This window comes from Gossypium hirsutum, chromosome D05 (assembly GCF_007990345.1).
Source record: "Gossypium hirsutum isolate 1008001.06 chromosome D05, Gossypium_hirsutum_v2.1, whole genome shotgun sequence".
In the NCBI taxonomy this organism is placed as follows: Eukaryota; Viridiplantae; Streptophyta; class Magnoliopsida; order Malvales; family Malvaceae; genus Gossypium; species Gossypium hirsutum.
This window is the reverse complement of record NC_053441.1, coordinates 21,782,648-21,805,635: the sequence shown is the minus strand read 5'-3', so window position 1 is coordinate 21,805,635 and position 22,988 is coordinate 21,782,648. Positions and strand designations below refer to the sequence as shown.

Genomic DNA, 22,988 nt, shown 5'->3' with positions numbered 1-22,988 from the left:
ATTTCAAAAAATTTGTTTCAACAAAATTGACCTCCCCTAAACATATTTATATTATATTGGTGTATTTTTATTCTATAAATTACAAAGCAAAGTTTTGATTTGTAACATTTCAAAATCCAGGATATTAAATATATAATATATGTAGAAATGAATGTGACTATGATGAATATGACGTAGTTTGGTAGATTTATATCACCAAATTATTTGCCTAAAAGGTGATTTCTGTCTTAGTTACATATAGAGTAAAAGATTTACATACTGACTTTCTAATTAGTAAGCCATTCAATTTAACTGTTTTCCTGTCATCTCCTTTTGTTTTATGATTTCATTTAGTAGGGAATATTTTGCATGTCTTGAATTTTAATAAGAATTGTGATAGATTATGCCAATTTTTTAACCACGTAAAGAATGAAAAATGAATTTGATAATAATCCTTAAATTATAATTATTATTATCAAATACCCACCATTGCTGGAAAGGCACAAAAAAGTTGATGATGAAATCACAACAAAATTTTTAAAAAAAATCATAAATCAAGTCAAAACACCACAATTGGCCCATTATAAAAATGCACACACACACACACATATTATTCTTCTACTTGCACAATAATTTAACTTGACTCAAGTCATTAAAAAATTTGAACCAATAGAAATATTCAGTCGTATATTCCCCCATTTAATGGCGAGATTCCCATCATTATTATTACACAATACAGCTTCAATAATGCTTCCATCATGTCGTCATCTTTTCGTTTAGTGTTTCCAAATAATTTTTATTTAAACACAACTTTGTGCAGATTATCAACAATTTTTAATTAAAAATTTGACTCATAATATGGTAAGTAGAGGCTTCTATCAACTTGGGGCTCTTCAATATTACAGTACTTATTCAATCCAATGATTCACATTCAGAAATAAGGTGACAGATAATTTATATTGATTTAAGTTAATGTTGGAGTGTAAATTTTGAACATAGCTCAGATTATATACATATTAAATGTTTTTTTTTAATTTTTATATAAGTTAACATATAAAATGTTTATATAATTTAAAATACATATCTATATCTATAATGTATTGAGAAAACCGAATGCTAAGAATTTTTAAACTGATTTGTTCAATTTTTCTTTTCTTCATTTATTATCATTAAGATTATAAAAATTATGAATAAGACTTTGGTTAAATGGGTTTATTTCTTAATAAGATTTATCTCATTTTTAAATAATTGATTTATTTTTGGTAGAAAAGAGTAGGCAGGCAAAGTCTAATTTCTAACTGGACGAAGCCTTGACATTGTAACCCCATTGTGTCGCAAGCATGAGTTGATTCAAGAATATGAATTTTAAAAGGGATACTCGAAATTAAATTTCTCAAATGATTCATACAAATATTCCCCTCTCGATACACATGTTTAATATCAACCTCTCTTCAAACAAAATCAAATATAGTTATAATTAAATAAATTTATTTGGTAATATGAAAAGAATTAAAAATTACATTGAATTACTTTATTTCCACCATTATAATTAATAAAGTTTAATCCATGGGCCACGATACTTAAAAGTTGAATCTAAGATTAGATGATAACAATAAATGTTTTTACCAACGATTTAATTATCAATATTAATGCAAAATTTATTTATATGCTACACAATATATTAATCAGTGCATAATATTTTATAACTAAATTAGTTATTATATTATATTATATATTACATGGATAATTTGAATCTGATATATTATATGCTTTCAAGTTGAAACGTTAGAGAGATGGGGCGACTTCTAGCATTAAACTAATCTGTGCCCAAGTGAAAAGATATAATCTAAACACTCCACGTCATATTGGAACAACCATTTACATTTGAATGATTAAACTAATGGTTAAATTAATAAAAAAAAAACTTGATTAATGTAATATTTAAGCTTTAAAAACAAAATTATTTTATTTTCCTTTTTTCTTTTTATTTATTGAATTTAAACAATCCTATTTTTTGCAGGTCCCCCCAAATGATGTATAGTTACATGGACATAAATTAAGCATCTAGTTTAACAATAATAGTAATGATTATAAATGTTGTATTTTTAAAGAATTCTGGATAAAAATCTTTCCCCGAATAATGATGCAAACGTTTGGCAAGTAATTCTGACAAAAAGGGCAACTCAAAGATAAATAAAATAAACTGATCAATATTTAATTTTGATTAAAGTGGGAGGATGTTGTGATAATGATAATTGGAGTTTGGGAGTGAGTGATTAGGAAAGCAGTGAGAGTGTGTGGAGAAGAACCGGCACGCAGCTCCAGTATTTGGAAAACTTCGAAACACGACACACTTCAGGAACTTGCATTGTTTTTATGTTTGTCTTCAACTCCACAATCATTGGGTTTCCACCTCACTAACATGGTTTCATTATTCACTACTCTGCATTTTTAATTTAATGCCTTACTTACCCTTTTGCCTATTATCAACGTGATTCAAGTGTTCAACAAATATAGTTTCTTTTTGGGTAATTTACCAATAAAAACCTTTTTTTTTTTAAATTTACCGAAATGGGCCAACTATTTAATTATTTACTGGAATGGTCTATTTTCCGCGAAATCGCGTCCACGTCAGCGCAATGTCAGGGTACGCGCCAGGAAATCGCGTTCACGTTAGCGCAACTTGCTGACGTGGACACAAATCGCGCCCTTGAGGTCGCGATTTGCTGACGTGGCATGAACAGTTTATGTTTTTTAGCTTGGAAAACTTTGAAAGGCCATAACTTTTGGCTCGGTTGTCCGATTGAGACGATTTTTTTATTTCAAATAACTTTTCGAGATCTACGCAGTTTTCGTCGACGCTTGTTTATCTTTTTCAAATAATTAAATAATTGGCCCATTTCGGTAAATTTTGAAAAAAAAGGGCTTTTATTGGTAAATTACCCTTCTTTTTGCCCTCCTTTGTGATTATTAAATCTTTGTTTGGCATTAAATTTGAATAATATTTTTTAAATTAATTATATTTTTTAAAAGTAAAAAACAAATAAGGGCATGACACATTTTATTGTTTAGAATAATCTTTATTGGGTGAAATTATTAAAATAAAACACTATTACCAAGGAATTAAAACATTCATTATGGAAATTAATTAGTGAATATTTTTAAGATTTACTTTGAACTTTGGAGGTGAAAGTGAAAATGAGAGAATAAAGGCTATTAATGTCTTGACACCCTTATTAGGTTTGAGATCATGTGGCAAAAGGAGTAAATTTTTAACACACATGATCAGATATGCTATTCCACATATTTACTCCCCAATCAATTGTGAAAAAAAGTTGTCTATCCCATCGTTTTTTGTTTTGGAGGTTTTAGCTTAATAAGCTATTGTAAACCTTTGTTCACCAAACACTATAATTAGAGAGTTTGACTACACAGTCCTCTATTTGTGCCCAAATTATAGCTAAAAAAGACTCAAAAATCTGTTTTCCAAACACCCTCATAGTTTTTCACATTAGATCAACTTTTCAAACTGAATCAAAAGGCTAAAATTTTAGCTTTTGATATTTCATAAACATGATTTGAAATTTACTTTTTATATATTACAATATTATAATAATGGGTTGCCATAAATTATTTTATTATGTTTGTACTCTTATTTAGGCTTAATGATAAACTTGGCCACCAACGTTTACTTATTTTTATCAAAATGGCTCTAATTGTATTTTTGAGTCTTTTTGGGCATCAACCTTTGATTTTTTTTTTCAAAATGCATTTTCTAACAGATTTAATGAATAAATTCAAGGTTTCAATCTTTCACATGTTTGTTTATTGAGTAGTTTTTCTACTGAGTTATTTTTTTTAGATAATTAAGTTTAGTTTCTTTAAATTAAGAGTTATTTTATTAATTTAATGTATTATTTTTTTATTTTCCTCATGCAATTATGTTATTGGGTTATCTAATTAATAAATTACATATCCTTAAATATATTCTACACATGAAATTTCACATCATCCCCGTTAACTTTTTTAATGGTACTTTCATTAAAACTATTAGAAAAAACAAATTGAAAAGAAGAATAAAGGTTGATGGCCAAAACAGGCTTAAAAATACAATTAGAACTATTTTGATAAAACATGCAAACGTTAGTGGCCAAATTTATCGTTAAGCCTATAATTTAAGTTGAATACTAGTTAATACCAAAATAATAATAATTTGGCATCGTGATAATAATAAAACGTGAAAGTAATGATACTTTACATTTGAGTTTTTTTTTTAATTTAAGCTTATATATTTCATATATCATAATACTTACGAATTTGAGTTTATATATTCCATGTATTCCACATATTATAACATTAATTACTTAATAAATTATTTTTAATATTTTTATTATAACTTAAGTTTATATATTTTATATATCATAATATTAATGAATTTAAATACATATATTTTATTTTACAATATCATGTCTAAAATAAACATTTTACCTTTTTAAAAATACTTTTCCACAATATTTTCAAAATCACTTTTTAACCTCAAGGATAAATTGACCCTAAATCTTAATTTTAGGTTGTTGGGATTAATGATATAGAAGTAGTTCCAGAAATGTTAAGGTTTTAAGTTTAAATTCGTAGGTTTAATTTAGATTTATTATAGTGGAATAGTTTAAGTTGTGTTAGTTTTTTAATTAGTTAATTAATTTAAATTTTTGGCTAAACTATGTTATTTTTCTTATTTAGGTACAATTTTTTTTTGTAAAAGTAAAATTTTATTTTGTTATCGCTTTACGTATCAATTATTAATTCTCGTTAAAAAAATCTTTGAATCAATTATGACATATGACATTTTTAATTAAATAAAATATTTTAAATTAACATTAAGTAAAAATTAAATTAAATAAAGATTTCATCTCTCCTTCCCGTTCCCTCCCCTTCCTTTTTCATCTTCTTAGTCTTATGTGAAAAAAAAAAACCCATAAAAGCAACATATCATGACTTCAAAATAAAGAAAATGGGGTTTCCTTTTTGTTATTTTTTTTCCTATTTTTAGCTCTTAATATTGAAAATGAGGCTGCTTTAATAGTAAAAAAAGATACATGTTAGTTTTTTAAAGTTGTTTGTAGAATAAAAAGAGTACACTATCAGCAACGTACCAAATACTAAACTTTATTTTAAGGAAAAATATTTGGTACACTACCAGTGAAATTTATAGACTTCACAAGTAAGGTGAGAGGTTGACAAATTTTAATATTTTTAAATTGAGTCATTAATATTTCAACATTGTATCTATTAAGTTTTTTTGTCAGCTTAATTATCAATTTAGATGTTAAATGTATTTGAGTTGACGTGGAGTATTTTTAAAATGCGCGTATCAAATTGTAAACACATTTACCTATTGCATTGACAACTTGAATTTGACATGTTGAGAAACAAATACTATAAATAAAATTTAGGACGACAATTTCTTTAAAAAAAAATTCAAATTCATTGTATCCATACAGTAACTACATACATGTTTATAATTTGATATACATGTATTTTAAATAGGGGCGTAGACAAGGGGTAGGCAAGGGCGTTATCCCCTTACCCCACCCCCAAAAATGATGCATTATCTTTTAATCCATTTAAAATACGTGAAAATACAAATTAATATAATGGTACAATTGTACTTTGAAACATGTTTTATATCATATTTAATTTATAGTCCTGACTAAACTAATAGAAGGATCTAATTGATAAGAAAAAAAAATTTAAAAATGAATTTAAAATTTAAATAATAGTTTTGAGAATATTTAATGGGATTAACCATTTCCCTTTCGCTACATCACGTTCACATATGTTTGTAAGTTCGAAAGTTAATAAATACTATGGTTAGCGTATGAATATGCTACAATAAAGCTGTTTGTTTAAAAATAATAATAAAGTAGTGAGGAGCTTGCTCAAGGTATTATAAAAGTTCTAACAAACTAAAACATAAGCCAAAAATTATCCGGCTTTAGTTATTTTAATTTCATCCTAAAATCAATCCTCCAATAATTAAAATCCTTTTCTCCAACTTCCATTTCATTGTTTTCTTTTTAATAATTTCATTATAGGTTTTGATGATATCTGCTTTTTTTGGCATAATGTCTAAAACTACTCATAACACTTAAACCCATAAATAGGAGGATAATACGCTTCAGCACACTTGAACCCACGTCATCCCTGTTTTGGCAACAATGCTCATGCCAATCAAATTATGACTCAATCTAATCATTTGTTTTTCATTGTTGAATTAGTGAAAAATGTATATTCACGATAAGTTAATCTAGCAATTTGCCATTAGTTTTACATTTTTTTATAAGATTGTCTATAATTAATTTTTTAACAGATTAATTGGTGAATTTAATAATGTCGTTATATTACTAAACTAGTGGTGAATGGTACATTTGTAAAAGATTTATCACGTCAAATTATTAAAAACAAAAATTAAATGTGGAAGCCTACATGAATCTATTCATATTTTGAAAATTTCAAGTTTTATGGTTTTGATTTTTTAAATTAACACACAAGTATTTTAGTGGTGACAACTCTCTCCTTCTTTGAGATGAGATGTTAGAAAATTTTGTTTTCCCTAAATTTTGGTAATCAAGATTATCCCAAATTTAAAAATACCTAAAAGTAGGTCTGACCCGCAACTTTAAACACACATATTTTATAAAAATATCCTAGCCCCCCTTACAAACAATTTTGGCTTCACCCTTGTTTGACCTGTACTTTATTTAATAATTGAAGTCCAATAAGTCTTTAACTACATTAGTTAACTTTTAATTTGGACTAACATTTTATGATATTAAATAATAAATGTAATTATTCTTATTATATATGTATCATCCATATTATCCAACAATATCTCACTTTTACCATACATATATATATACAAATTACCTTATAATTATATGTCATTATAAAAACTTATGAGCTCAAAACTTTACTATCATATTTAAAAAGTATTTCATACAATCTCATCTAAAAAGCATTACATATACCGTAACTAAATCCATTATTGATCATGTATATTAACGCAACCAAATGACATAGATCAAGTATGGATGAAAATTACATGCAATATGATCTAAACATGCCTATTTTCAATTGGTCAAACCTTATCAAAATTAGAGTGTGAATAATTCAAATAAACCTTATTTTTACAGAAAATAACTTTAAAATAATCATAAATTAAAAATAATTGAAACGTACCTATAACAAAAAAAACCATTTAAAATTACAAATTTTCACTAAAACTAAATATCCTGAAATGACGTAATTAATGGTTGAACTTGCTGGAAATACGTAGTAAAGTTTTGAGATCATAAAATGATGTAATAACATATAATTATATAAGAATATAATAAGTGATGGGAATATTATCCAACAACATAAACTTGTACAAAATCAAATAATTTTATGTTAATATAAACAAAATGACACATTGCCACTGAGGTTCATTATCTCGTTTAATTCAAAGTACAAATTTTGTACTTTCTTCCTTCAATTTTTTTCATTGTAATTTTCCTCTCTTTTAGCACTCTCGTTAATGCCTTTAAACGTGTGAAATTTGTAAGATTGCTGGTGTTAATTTGCAAATCAAGCTTTCTTAAAACTAAACCCAAATAATTGCAAATTGCAACAAAGCTGATAGCGAAACCTCTAATTATTATTTTAGCCAAACTATTGTATTTAGACAAAGTAATATAAGCTTTGAACCAATATATATATTTGATCATGTAAAAATTGCGTATTTAAAATATAGATAAATAGGTAAATACATTCAATTAAAAATATTAAATGCACTCTAATTGTTTTTTATAGTATTGTCATTTTTTTTAATTGATTTTGAGTTAACTTGTGACGTAAACTTAGTCAAAGATGTTATCAATATATACAAATTACATGGGTGAAACATTTTGTCTAATAATATTTAAATGTATAAAAAATATGAAAATAAAGATTTTATTAAAGTGATAAAAAAAGATTTTATTGATGTCAATGACATACATTCAAATCTTACGATATGTAATTTTTCACTACTGTTATTTAAAGTGTAAAAAAAAAAAACAAAAAACAAATGTACTCTCGTAACAATATAAATTATTTTATACATAAAAATATTTTTTGTAATTTCTTTAATCAAGTTGATAAGTAATTAACTCACACTAACGCAATTAGAACTTAAATATTAATATAAGGGCGTAGCTAAGGGGCTGACAAGTGCCCGACTCTCCTTAAAATAAAGTAAATGTAAAATTATGCTTTGTCCTCTTAAAAATGATAAAAACATATTTTTATTATCGTAAAAATTATAATTAAATTTCGAATCAATAATAAAATTTGGAATATAGATAAAGTAAAGCTTATTCTCATGAAAACCAGCCAGCAGTCTGCTTTTTGTCTTCCACGTGGAACGATAATTTCAAGTTAACTTGTCTCTTTAAAACTAAGCACATATTTAAACTAAAAACAGCACTTCCAATATGCATTTAAAATTTAATTTATTTACTAAAAAAATCAATTTAATAATTTAAGAAATAGCAATATAATTAGCAATGATGAATCAGTAGTGCTTTTGAATATTTGTAACCTTAATCATAGCTTAATATAAATAGAGGTAGATTTTAGGGAATTACGAGTTTTGTTGTAAAATTATTTAGGGATAAGTTAAGCAGATAGGGTGATTAGATCTCCGTCACTGACAATTAAGTTGAGATATAAATTAATGGTGTGATGATGGGAATTTAATTGTCTTTGCATTGAGAGAATCAAACCATTTTTTAATGTATATTTGGTCTTAAATAATTACAGAAAAAAGGGTCTCGTGAAGTTTCGAAAGCATCATTTAGAGATTAAATTATGTTACTAAGGACAACTATTTTATTGTTAAATAAGTGGGTAAATTGGAAGGCATTCTCTTCTTTGGAGTCTGATTTATTCATAATAAAAATCAAATTTGAGATTTTATCAAAATTTTACCATTAAATCTAATAATCATCTTAGTTTAACTAAGTTTATTACATCAACACCTCTTTATGATTCGAGGTTTAGGATTATAAATATATTTTTTTAACTAAGTTTATTACATTAGCACCTCTTTATAATCCGAGGTTTAGGGTTATAAATATATATTTACTATTAAACCAGTTTTAATTTATGTTTAAATTAATCCTACTTATGAATTTGTCTTTTTAATTAGAAAGAATCATTGATGGAAATACCTATAGACGAGCGGTTCAAACTTAACGTTGATGCAGCATGACAAGCGGACGAAAGACGAGAAACTATGGCAGTGGTTGTGCGGGATGCGAACGGCATGGTTTTAGCGGGCTACGCGCGCCGACTTGAGGGACCCTTTGATGGGCTTTTGGCCGAGGCCATTGCTACTTTGGGATCGCTTCGTTTAACCAGGGAGCACGGCTTTCCCCGTAACATTGTTGAGTTTGATTATTATTCACTAGTTAACAAGCTTAATAACCACTCTTTGGATTTGTCTGTTTCATTGTTGAGGCTCGTGGATTGTCTACTAGTTTTGATTCTGTTATTTTCCATTTGGCCAATGAAATTACGCATAGATTAACCCGATTGGCCCTTGATGAAAACATGAATTTATATTTTAATTTGGACTATCACTAGCTTGTGTTGGATGATGCTTTGGTTACTTGTTAATATTTTGCACTTGCAAGCTTTTGCTTTTAAAAAAAAAATTGACATTTTTCACTAATTGAGTCTGAAATTAAGAGTTCAACACCAGCGTCCAAATCTAATGAGCTTCAAGTTTGATTAATGGGATTTCAGGCATAATGCATCATTGGGGATACTGAGGTTAGGCCTTTACTTAAGACATTAAAACCACTAGGAAACTGGAAGCACACATTGGCCCCCATTTTAAAGCGTCACTTCTCTTACATTAGCTGAAACTAAGAAATTCCCCTGAAAGATCAAAGGTTGCTTTTACCTCTTCATTGATAGGTAGGTAGTTTGCAGGTTTTTACAACAAAAGGCCATTATCAAAACAAAAGAAACACATAGAGCAAATGCACAGTGCATACATATACATCCATAAAAGTTGTATAAAAGATTGGATTTTTTTCCTACAGGATAATTTTGGGAGCTTGTCCGAGATATACTAATGCACCCCAAGCAGTAAAAACAAAGTCTATATGACTTCATATGTTATTGAGGTGACCCGTATTCTTCGCGGTTTTCACTAGCAACAGATGATCCTCCTTTTTGGTTTAGGGAGATGGAGATGGCTCTGGCTGCTGTAATTGCAGAATCTCCCCTCTTTACAATCTTCTCGAGTTTCCTTACCTTCTCCGACAGTGATCTAACATTTGTGTCTGTGGACTGAACCAATTTGTTTGCAGTTTCCAGAGCAGTGCATAGCTGGAATAACCCAAGGGGGATTATATTACTACCAGTCAGCATGAACAAAATCTAAAATGCTCCAACTCTTCATCTTTTTCAAAGTACCCATGTTCAACGTCCATATCACACATATTAAGACATCAGTAACCCCCAAGTACATGGAAAAAGTTGAAAAATCCGTGTCAGACACATTCTCTATCTGACACTCACGCCGAAATCAAACTAATATAGGATGTTTGAACAAGAACTAAAGTCAAAAGAATTGGTGCCCAAATTGAAGAAATATAACTAGTTAAAGCAACAAGAACATTGCAGCCCCCTAACAGATTCGAGTATGTATATATAATCGGCTAATGCATAATATAAATTGCAACACAAACAATTGAAAATAATCAATGGAAAGTTGCTGTAAATATGCTTTGCAACACAAACGAATTGCAAGCAATCAAATAGAAAGCTGTTCTATATATGCTTTAAAACAGGTTATCTTATTACCTCTAAAGTTAGAGCAGTCCATGAATGATCTGAACCAGCGAGTGCCTCATTCAATTTCTCGAAGTTTTCCTGAATAAAACCACTAAGCGATTGACATTGCAATGAAACAAAGTTTCCAAAATTCAAAAAAAAAATTATGGAATGTGATCATTGATTCATTTCAGCATTTACCAGCACAAATCATGAAGATGTATGAGCCCATATCCCATATGATATTCAAAGTTACAAACATACTTTAAACCAAAAGGATTCCAAGGTTTGGGATCAATTGCAAAAAATTTAGACGTTTGCAACGACTCAAATCGATTCAAGCAATATAATTTTGTAATTTAAAAAAGAACATAAAACTGTAAGAAATTGGAGGAATTAAAAATGTTTCCAATTTGGGATCTTTCCTATGGTTTTGAAAATATACTGAGAAACAAGCAAGGAACCTGGAACAGTTTGATTAGGTCCAGGGATTGAGATGAGGCGTCAACGGGATCAAGAATCGACGGTGGTGGAAGACTAGCATCAGGTTTTTTATGGTGGTCAGGAGCTTCACTGGATTCTTCACCTACGTCGCTAAGCAGATCCCCTATGGTAAGCAAAGGCCCCCCAATTCCTCTCATCCCCTTTTATTTTTGGTTCTTAATCTGATTCAGTGCTTCTCTGTTCTTTAGCTCTATTGCGCCGTCTCTGGTTTAATGTTTCGCCATATTTGATGGGCTTTAAGAAATGGACTTTAGGAGCCTATTAAGGGGCCTTTCAAAATTTTCATCTCAAACAAGAGAAAGCAAAGATGTGTCCTCTGACGGACATTTCTCATGTTACCTTCAAATCTTTGATGCTTTAATGGGATTCCATTCTTTGCTTTTCTTCCCCCTCACTTCCTCTTATAATAATTCCAGTGATGTGCAAGTATAAAATAGCAGAGAGAGGAAGAAATAGTTGGCCAATAGGTTAAGAAGCTCGAGGAATGTAACATTGCTATGTTTTGGATCAACATTTGAGGTTGTAGAATCTTAAATGATTCTTGTTATTTGCTTATAATAGAAAATTACCATGAAACTGGGATTGGATTCATGAACATCTACATCTGTGGCTCTAGCCCTGGTGCTTATGAGGCAGCAGGGACAAAGGGTTCAAAAATATGGTGCTTTTTTATTATTATTGATTTATTTACTTCTAAAACTGCAATTTTGGTGAAAACACCTTATTACTATATCATCAGTTGGCTTTTTCCGTGGTTCTCTACTTTGAATCATTGCAGATGATGTATAGTTGCACGCACTTGAATGAAGGGAAAATATTGAAATATTGTTGAAATAGTATTGAAACTGCCTTTTAAGCAATCCATCCACCAACCATTTTAAGTCAATATTTGGATTTCCTTTTTTAGGGCTACCAGCATGGTATTGAAAATGTTACACTCTAAGATGCAATTATGCTGCTATATTTAAGTCACTTGATGAATGCCTCAGATTACTTGCTGCCTTAGATTATGTAGCCATGCATTCCTCATCATCCATGGCAATCATGTATGAAACAAGTACTTTAATCCTCGTATACAAGTATTCACTTCATTCCAAACACCGAATGGTTTTAAAGCAAGGAGTTGAAACAGTGATCATTTCAAACCTCCCGTTTTCTGTATCAAGGCTGGCATTTACGGCAACTTCGAATTTCAAAGGACTGTTTTTTCCTCGCTGCAACAACAGTTTAAGAACAACTAACCAAATTTGAAATAAATTTATGTTCTTGTTACATTGTAGATTTTGCATACTTTCCTGCTTCTCATGTGCATCTGATGAGCAATGCTCTGCATCACTTGCCCCAGCAGCTTTCGGGGAACTACGGATTCTTGTGCCACAACCGTGAGAACCGTTCTCTGCAATACATCCTGGATTGAGAGTTATATCACGCTTGTACTCTTTATAGCATAAGTAAACTCTTTCAGCCTTGATGTTTCCGAACAACTTCTCTGCAGCATTGTTTTTTACCAGTAACGGCATGTGTTCAGATTCATCCCATAAATATAACTGCAGTCAAACACAAGAATTAGAATTTCAGAGAACGGAGATAATCTTGATCATGAGGATACAGACACCAAAAACTACAGATACAGATAATTCATTACTCTAAAAATGATACTCAGAAAAGCATAAATAAATGAATTCCGAAGAAATCACAGAAAAATCTTCATAGAACAAGGGAAAATAAACAACTAATGCAGAACACAGAGGAAAAAACAACCAGAGCCCATGAAGTTGAGAATCATTGATTAGTGAAAGCAAATACATCAAGAGATCCAAGAGACTGCACACACACTATATATGACATGCAAATATAGGTTTAGAGTTCAGTTTTAACTTTCACTATACAAGCAATCCTTGGCTGAAATGGCAAAGTTGAGGCCCTAGGATTTTGAGTGTGTGTAAAACACACTCAATTCAGTGCTTGTAATCATTGTTTCTAATGTTTACTGTTGATATAGCAATAAGTTGTAAGAACTTCCATGAAACATCATCTTCTAATTCTAGCAGTGTAAAGCATAGGATATGAACAGAGTATGTTCAGCAGACTTCAGATTCTTGAAAAAACAAATGAAACCACAAACTCTGTTTGCAACTTCTGATAGCAAAAACTGAAATTATCAAGTCACATGCATCATTCCAAACAATTACCTTTTTTTATTTGCAGATGAAGCTATATTTTCAAATTTTAGAAGATGGCTCAGGGAATGCATTATGCATAGAATAAAATAATTTTTGTTCGACAGAAACAATCTTTAACCATTTCATCAGAAAGAATGAGGTGCTTCCACTATTTCAATGATATAAGATTACCAAAGAAAATTCAAGAAAAAACCAATACCATAAAAGGCCTATATATCAAGCTGACTGCATGAAGGCGATCCGAGCTTTTCTCACAATAGAGTGGAACTGAATTTGTCCCAACTATAGACCTGCTTCAGAATACAGAGACATTGAATACCCTATCCATTCATAACACTAAAAGTCATGTAAGAAAATTTGAAGATATTTACCATACCCTTGCTCTTGATGCAAAGGGGAACCACAGAGCCGGCAACCAGTGCAGATAAGATCTTCCGCTAAATTATTGTCTGCTGATCTATATAGTCTCCTGCTGATAAACATATTTTCATTCTCAGACTCTCCGATGGGCCTCCAAGTAATCGGCAGAAAAATTTCACCAACAGAAGCACTAAATATCGCCTTACAGTGACTATTCAGGCACAATACCTCTGAAAGTGAGGGACATTCTCTAAATTTATTCGGTTCTGGCACTTTCCAGTTTCTGGAGAGTCGCCTTTTCTGAAGCAAAATTAAGCATATATATTACTCAAAACATTTAGAAGACAGTGAAACATGGATTAAATAACAGCAACATCCAAGAACCTATAGAGTATAGACCAAAAAGATATATAAGCAAAGGGGAAAGACATGATTATCTAATTTCCTACAGGTGATCAGCCGAATATTAAAATGAGCAAGAAATTTATCATACAGCAATAAATTCAATGATGGTATGCATAAAATAGGACGGGCATTCACTTTTTTTCAAGTATGAGCAATTTATCATAATCTCAAACTACACCATAGTGCGAAGTATGTAACCAAAATTGGATATCATAATGAAAAGGTTATAGAGGGTTATTTTCAAATTCCTCAAACAGCAAGTATTAGAAATACATAAAACTTGACTAAATGATACATCAAATACATGCGAGAGGAAAGCATACTTGACAGTCATTTGGTTCGATGTTGTCAATAGCAATATACCCAGTCCTCTGCACCCATTCTATAACCTTGGAAAGCTTTTCTTTAACCACAATCCCCATTCTACATTCTGCTACTAATTCAATTGCACCTACAACAAAGTATGAACACAAGGCTCAATTTAGTTAAAGAGCTTGTATTGATAAATAATTAAACAAATACACATAAATATATGTATATATATACATAAAACAACATTTGCACTGAAACAATAAACTTGTTTTCTTTGGATTTGGAGGCAACTATCATCTAGGCATGTGTCTGAAACTATTATGCTCGATTCTTTTTTGAAGTATCTTGGGAATGGTATCATATAATGATGAAGAACAGTAAACATTACAAAAAAAAATTAAAATTTCAGACATACTCTTTGAAACAAGGGACTGGTAAGGGTGGACTAGACGGAGTAAAGATGACCAGTCAACAGTTCTGGCCTCGAAAACATCTCGAAATGTTGTAATCTTGACATCTAAAATCAACGGACAAATATGATAATCGCAATATAAACGGAATAATATAAAAATAATCTAAAAGACTAAGAAGTTAAACCAATCAAAAGTACTTCGTAATAGAACGATGTCGCCAGCAGCAACAATAGACCGCAATTCTTTCTTCCATAAAGATACGGAGAAAAAGGGTCGAGTGTCATCGCCCACCTGAATGTCTGTCCTGATTATTTCTCCGCCTTTGGACAATTTATACTTCCCCACACAAAAAATTAAAAGTGAATTCGGTGATTAAGATAAAACTTCATTGCAGAAAAGAAAAACCCGTACAGTGGAACTGAGAGAGATTAAAGAAACCTGAACGGGAGTAGAGCGATGGACGAAAACGAGAAGCTGGACGAAATGACCCATATGATTAGAAGCTTCCGAGAGATTGATCAACGGGCCGTACGACGATGTCATTGCTTCTCAGGTTGTCACTCTATGCTTAAGATTGGCTTTATTTGGCGAAGATTCAGTTAGGGCATTGGCCTTTCGGATCTAGAACGTATTTTGTTAAAAATATTGAGCTAAACTTCATTAGATTATCATATGGAACTCTCAGTAACATTTGCACATCCAAATATTATGCATTTATATTAATATTTAAATATTTGACTGCCAACATCTCAATTTTACAATTTCCATATACTCCCGTCGTAAGTGTCATAATTTAATTACCATCAAACTAAGATATCAATAAACGAACTTTGTTTTGTTTATTAGAAAATAGTTCAGACACGATCACAAATGAACAAAGCCATTAAGAAAAGCCCTACACAGCCTAAACATCACAATCACAAACAACCGTAAACCAAGAACCAGATTCGGGTCTAAAAACAAAAGACTTAGAGCGAATGATAAAGAAGGCGTTAATTCAAGGAAAAATTAAAGAACAAAGTTCCGACAATAAAAATGTCTGATAAAAACAAAGAATCTGAAAACAACTGAAATCAGCCACCCAAACTCCAAAAAACTTTCGGGCTGCAGTCCAGCAATACAGCATAGAATCGACTCCTAAGCTAAGCTATGCTAAAGCTCAGTGTCGAATAGTTTTCATTGTAGTTACTAGAGGAATATTAGATGGAACTTGCCGATAAAAACAAGGGCTAATTTCCAAGAGCAGCTTTTTGTTAAAAAAAAAACACCAGCTACTTATAATAAACCCCAAAACAATCCACCATAACCCCAACCCACCGTTATATCTATCTACACCTCCCTAGTCCCACCACATTAACTATACACTACTTTCTTATCTACAACAGAACCTGTTCATTCCATACAAGGCTCTGTTTCCTTTGTTCACCCCCCCCCAGGTCGTTCCATACTCCATTGCCCTTTCTTCAAAACACGAGTTACTTCAAATATGAACTCATGTATAATCGTACCCCAATCTCGAGGGGTCCATCACCACCACCAATTGCATACAGTGCCACAGGAATTGTTGAAAGCATCCGCACCGTTAGAGGGAAGGCTCCAGGATCAATCCAAGGCTTCGAGTTTGGCTCTGAATCTGATAATGCCACCTCACCATTTGCCATGCGCGTTGCATCACAGTCATCAATACCTGTTTCCACACTTAGATCATAAGGATTTACAACCCATGCAGCATTTCCTAGAGCCATGTAATTCCCTGGGCCACCTCTCTTGAACAAGCGTTTGTGCCCAGCTAAACTGAGCACCAGCGTTGAGGTAGATTCAAGCCATTCTACAGTTAACCCTTCAACTTCATCATAGTATATTCGCCGCTCAATCTGAAACCACATAAACATTAGCACCAAAACCATGAACAGTATGACAGAATTAAAAAATAAGAAACGGAACACTTACAGCCAGCTTCTGAATGTAAACAGACATAAATCTTGGACCCAATCCCAACACTCTAGCATCAGACAACAAAATCTGAGGGAGAACAATCAAAAGGGTGAAGGAAAGCATCAGTAAAAAAATGCATACGACCCAAACAAAATTAAAAACAATTACTGAACTTCCACAATTTAAGTCTATACCAAGTAACCTCCTATTAGAAATTTTTAAAACATCTACGAAATTGAAACTAAGTATTACAATGAACAGTCTCTAGGATGTTTTAGACATCAGTAACTACTTGTTTCCAAAATTTCTCCGAAATACCAGGATCTTTTTCTTAAGAAGATGGTAAAAAGGCATAAGGTAACCAGCAAACAGAGTGTGTTAAATTTGAACATGAATAGAAAGCCTCATAGCTAGAGCAGCTTTCCGAATGAACCAACATATATATCTAATGCAGTAGCCGCTTATCCTACAGATCAATGAAACTATTTAGCATTTTAAGGGGGAAAAACATACCTCCCTTCTCTTTAGCAAAACCCACATATAGAGTTTCTCACAAGCATCCTCTGCATGCCTGCTGGCCAGCTTTCTCTCATTACAATACGCAGCAACATCGCCAAGCAGATCAGGGGAAGGGATTCCATGCTTCAATGCAGCATTTGACAATGCTACTTGCCCTTGTGGAGACTCTGCAGCTTCCTTATCAAAATAAATACCAGTGAAACAATGTTTGGACACCTTCCCATCTGTACATTTAAGCACCCTTCTATGCTTCATACATAGCTCCTCAGCTTCAATTACAGCAGCCAATGTCCGATGTACAACAATGTCTGGATAACGACGTAGAGGCGAAGTAAAATGCGTGTAGAGAGGAACAGCCAACCCATAATGACCCCAATCATTCAAGTTATCTTTTAAGTTACCACTGCAAAAGTAACTAGCCAATTGCATCGGTTTTGAAGCATATGAGATGAGAATATCAAAAAGAACAGAATCACCCTTGAGTTTTTCCCTTAATTTTTCCAAGGATTGGTGAAACTGACCAGAAGAGGAAGTATCCAATGCTAGACCATGTTTGCGACAAAAAGCTTCAAACTCTTTAAGTTTTCTCATGTTAGGTTCAGGATGCCTTCGCAATAATGCACTATCCGGAAAAGCTCTAGATATTATTTCTGCAGCTGTCGTATTTGCCAAAAGCATGAACTCTTCAACAAGAAAATTTGAATCCATCCGCTCAATTAGATTGCTATCGTATGGAACCCCATCTTCATCAAATAAATAAACAATTTTAGCACTTTCAAGCTGTAGAGCACCACCATTAAATCTTTTCTCCTTCAAAGTTTTTGAAATTTCATGAAGATATTTAACAGATCTAATAACATCAGACCATTCAAACTGACCATGCAACTCAGGGTACCCCTCTAAGGTACTAAAGTTCTCCACATCAGCTATACCTTGAATGAAGTCTTGAGCATGTCTATATGAAAGCTTGCAACAAGATCTTATCACTGTACGACCAATCCAACGATCCAAAACATCCCCCATGCTGTTTAATTCCCAAAACATAGAAAAGGAAAGCCTATCTACTCCGGGGTTGAGCGAGCCAAGCTCTTCTGAAAGCAAAGATGGCAACATCTGTATCTTCCTTTGCAACAAGTAGACACTGGTTGATCGAAACTGAGCTTCTACATCTAAGGCTGTGTTTGGTAAGACAAAGTACGACACATCTGCGATGTGTACACCTACTCTAAAAGTATCCTTCGATAACTTTTCAACAGATAAAGCATCATCAAGATCAGAAGCAGTGGGAGGGTCAATCGTGAACACACACAAGTCTCTAAGGTCTCTTCTAGTTTGAATTTCCTTGGATGGGATTTCCCAAGGAGTACTTGGAAGACAAGAAAGTACTTGAGGAGAAAAATCAGCACAATGAATTGCATTTTCATATAGAATTGCATTGATTTGAGGTTCCAAGTCACTGCCCCGTCCAAAAGAATGAGAGACACGAGCACATGGGAAAGAACTTTCTGCACTCCAATCTTCAATTTGGGCAGCTAGCAGCTCCGTCTCAATTGTTATATCACCATCTTCCAACCTCTTTTTTATAGAGACTGGTAAGTCTCTCACAAAAACAACCATTTTGGGAAATCTTGGATCAGTTGGGGTCAATGTAACATACTCGTGATCAAGGATCACAGAATTTTTCTTTGCATCTTTTCTATTAAGTTCTAGATAGGAGAACCACGGCTTAACATTAAGAAAGCCGACAATAGCATTCCTTCGAAGAGATTTTTCAACAATTGCAACAACCTTTGCAGTAGGTCGTTTCAGAGGGTATCGAATTGTCATGGAAGCCAACTGATCCACTGAATTCATTCCTTGATTCTGCCCGGGTAAAAGACCCACATGCAAAGACTCCGAACCATATTGGTGATGCCCATTTACATAGTTGTATGTTGCTGTTCTAGTCACTTGTGTTGCATCATAAAACCCTTTATCAGGTAGTACTCCACTTCTACCATCACTATGCTCGCAATTGGCATCTACCTTTCCTTTACCCTTCTCGCTATTATCAGCCAGTCCATTGACCTCTTGAACTAAATTACAATCTTCTACCACTGTAGAATTGTTTGAGGACCCATTTGACCCTTTCATCTTTGTCCACAATCCCAAAGGATCAACCTTAATAACCACAATATCTCCCTCAACCTATGAGACAGAAAAAATATATTTGCAATTATTAGACCCATCCCATATAAACTAGCAGGCTAGACTAAATAAGATACATTAGCATTGACAATAACATAGCGAATATAAACCAGAGATAGTTTCATACTCACAGCTCTATTCTGCGAATACATTCCATTGACAAGAACATCTGTAGGTACCCCATCTATTTTGCAATATGCCTAGCAGTATAACGTGGTCTTCCATGTCAGCATACAAGATTTATCAAGCAAGGAACATAAAAAAAACAAACGTAAGTTTAGCATCCACAAACCTCCAGTCGGTTGTGTGCATTCACACGAAACAACGCTTTGAAAGCTTCCCCTTTCTGCAGAAGAATTAAACATAAGGCAAAATAGCAAGAAACCAACACACAAATAAAACCAGTGAACCAGCCACATAAACCATAAATATGCATCCAAAAAAACAATACAAACTACAGAGAATTAAGTACACAATCATCACTAGTTTTAATTAGATGAGCAATATGCAAGGGATTCGTAATTTTTTAATCTTAATTATTATATGTTATTTACAAGTTAGAGTAGTAAACTGGGGCATTATTGATTATTAACTCTAATGATTATTTTTTACTAAAGTTTAAATGTTCAATATATAGATAAGATATGAACTTGAAACCTCCAACCTCAAAACTAGAGTTCTAGCCCCTGAAGTGTCCTCTTCTGAACTTTAAAAGCCACTATATTAAACTAATTAATTTAAATTCAAAATTTCCAAACTTCTAGGATGTATCAGTTTCTTATAGGGTGTTTTTGTTCTTATAGAACAATGACTATATTGATGGTCGATTAATAAAAACTATTACTAAACTTAAATAACAAATCAATAGCACAAAAAGATATCAAATTATAAGATTGAATTTCAAACAAACCTCCAATGCCTCATTTACGGCCTCCATAGGCCAGTAAGGAGCAAACAGTTTCTTTCGGAAAGAACCCTCAAACTGGTGGAATGGAAGAAATCCATCTGTGCACAATTTAGATGACCCCGGATAGGCAATTGATTCAGGACACGATTTGGAATAAATGCTTCCACCAACAACAACAGCAGTATCATCACAAGCAGAGCCAACTCGTTCATTGATATGCATTGTAGGCATAGAACTAAAACCAACATTAGATGTTGTCTGTTCATTCGAAGTCATCTCCAATCCTTGTTTGGACGAAGAATAACCCATAGAGGATACGAAATTTTTTGTTTTGTCATCGCTTTTCAAGCTATCTGATGTTTCTCCACGTGCTTCATTCACTGAATTAAAAGCTATAGAAATTATGAACCCAAAATCAAAATCCCAGTTCAATAAATCTCACTAAAACCAAATTAACCATGGAATAACACAAAAAAAAAACAAATCAATACTGCAAAACGAATTCACCAAACTTAAAAGAATACCCAGAAAAAGAATTCTACAAGCAGCACACAGCAAAACATAAACAAAACTCGCTAAGTTCTAGAAATAACCTAGTAAATAAATAAATAACCCCACTAAGTTCTAATAAATAGCAAGTGACATCACCAAAAACTCAGTTTGAATATACAGAATTAGGCTTTTATCAGGAAAATTTAGTGCAGTAATATGAAAAACACCTGAGTTATGTTTGGATCGACGATTAGATCGTCGTTTTTTCTTCTTCTCCTTATCAACATCGTCAACCCTCTCAACAATAACAGACGACTCCACAACGCCGCTACCTCTCCTCATAATTTTTCTAATTAAAACTTCAAATAAAACCCCCAAAAAAACGAAAACGAAAATTAATTTGACAAAAAAAAACGAAAGAAAATTATAACCCTAGATCAAATAAAAACTCGGATAACTTCCAATTAGTTCAAAAAAATATTAGGAAGGCACCGAAAAAAAAGAAAAAAAAAACAAAGGGAAAAAGAAAGGTTAGGGTTTTAAAAGAAGTTTCGAGAGAGAGAGAGAGAGAGAGAGAGAGAAAAGAAATTGTTTTTAATAGAGAGAGAAGGAGTGTGTGGAGGTGGAAGAGATAATGAAATGAAGATTGGTCGGCGGAAACATGGGGCGCCGACAATCGATTCCTTTGTCTTCCCTCTTTCTTCTCCCTTTTCTTTTTATTTTCCTTTTATTTTCCTTTTCTTTCTCTCTCAGCTTCTTTTCCTTTTCTCTTATTTATATTTTCCTTCGTTTTCTTTCGGACCCTTGGGGAAGGAAAAAAAAGAGCGCGTGGAGTTGGGAGTGGAGTTAGGATAGGTAGATCTCGCGACACGTGTCAGATTATGAGGTGATAAGTTGTCGTGATTAGAGACGCTTGGGTTTGGTGTTCTGTTACTTCAGAGTTGTGCTACCCAGTGGTTTTGACATACCTTTTAAAAGTAATTAATATTTTAGTTTTTAATAATAAAATAATAATTTAGAAATTGTGAGTTAAAATGTACTTTAACGCTTCTAAATCCTCTAAATTAAAATTTTGATGGTCATGGATACTATGCCAATCCTCTAAAACAGTAAATGATCAAGCTTTATACCCCAAATAACTCTATATTATTCATTTTATTTTTTATTATTAAGAGAAATTATTTACAACATTCTCGGTCGAGTTTTTTGATTCCATAAATAAGAGAAGTCTCCCCTATAAAGTTATAGTAAAATATTAAAAATTAAATATTTTTAAAAAGTAGACACATAACAATTTTTTAATGCTACTTATGGAATAAAAAATACACTGTCGGTATACCAAATAATAATTTTATTTTTAATTTATTAGGGGATGATTTTAGAATAATACTTTAAAAATATTATTAGCAAGAATTCTTTATTGTTTTTAAGATTAATATATCATTTGGTATCCGAGTTTAGTTTCAATGTCCAATTTGATACTCAGACTAAGCGATATCATGTGGCTTAATGAATATTTGACATGTGTACTCTAATTAAAAATGTAAATACTTAACTGAGACAAAAAAGTTTAAATATTAAAGTCAAACTTAAGAGCTTCGTGAGTAAAAAGAATTCAAGTGTCAAATTAAAAAAAACCTCGTATACTACCTTAAACATTAAAGTTAAAATTTTTTTAATAAAAAAGTTAAATTAAGTACAAATATTTTCCTTAATTATTTTTGTTTTTATTTGGATTAATGGACCCTAAAATTTTAATACTTCTACTTTTAAAATGTTTAATATTGTATGTGCATTAATTCAAAAAACTTTTAACTTTACTAAAAAAATTATAACAAAATTTCATTTTCAATACAAATTAAATTTAATTTTTAAAAGTATGAAAATTATTTTTTAAAATTAAAATATATTTATTAACTATTTATT

At 31.7% G+C, this 22,988-nt stretch overlaps 3 protein-coding genes across 5 annotated transcripts; all 3 read right to left on the bottom strand.

Annotated features, from left to right (window-relative positions):
• Positions 1–9,943: 9,943 nt before the first annotated feature.
• On the bottom strand, positions 9,944–11,768 carry LOC107904993 (uncharacterized). Its single transcript, XM_016831538.2, has 3 exons — positions 11,310–11,768; positions 10,876–10,944; positions 9,944–10,398 (listed from the first exon to the last, which is right to left on the bottom strand). Exons 1-3 carry the CDS (start codon positions 11,484–11,486, stop codon positions 10,186–10,188), a joined length of 459 nt encoding a protein of 152 aa, XP_016687027.1. The 5' UTR covers positions 11,487–11,768; the 3' UTR covers positions 9,944–10,185.
• Positions 11,769–12,421: 653 nt separating this feature from the next.
• On the bottom strand, positions 12,422–15,890 carry LOC107904992 (uncharacterized). 2 transcript variants are annotated; one of them, XM_016831537.2, is made up of 7 exons: positions 15,461–15,890; positions 15,207–15,358; positions 15,025–15,126; positions 14,621–14,748; positions 13,909–14,192; positions 13,732–13,822; positions 12,422–12,896 (listed from the first exon to the last, which is right to left on the bottom strand). In XM_016831537.2, the coding sequence occupies exons 2-7, from the start codon at positions 15,304–15,306 to the stop codon at positions 12,438–12,440; spliced, it is 1,164 nt and encodes a 387-aa protein (XP_016687026.2). In that variant the 5' UTR covers positions 15,307–15,358; positions 15,461–15,890; the 3' UTR covers positions 12,422–12,437. The 2 variants fall into 2 exon arrangements, with proteins under 2 accessions (XP_016687026.2, XP_016687024.2); XM_016831535.2 differs by having other exon boundaries at positions 15,220–15,358.
• A 153-nt stretch (positions 15,891–16,043) lies between these two features.
• On the bottom strand, positions 16,044–21,817 carry LOC107904990 (DIS3-like exonuclease 2). 2 transcript variants are annotated; one of them, XM_016831534.2, is made up of 7 exons: positions 21,290–21,817; positions 20,574–20,950; positions 19,956–20,009; positions 19,795–19,863; positions 17,471–19,663; positions 16,973–17,044; positions 16,044–16,896 (listed from the first exon to the last, which is right to left on the bottom strand). In XM_016831534.2, the coding sequence occupies exons 1-7, from the start codon at positions 21,402–21,404 to the stop codon at positions 16,498–16,500; spliced, it is 3,279 nt and encodes a 1,092-aa protein (XP_016687023.2). In that variant the 5' UTR covers positions 21,405–21,817; the 3' UTR covers positions 16,044–16,497. The 2 variants fall into 2 exon arrangements, with proteins under 2 accessions (XP_016687023.2, XP_016687022.2); XM_016831533.2 differs by having other exon boundaries at positions 20,574–20,962; positions 21,290–21,816.
• Between the last annotated feature and the right edge of the window lie 1,171 nt (positions 21,818–22,988).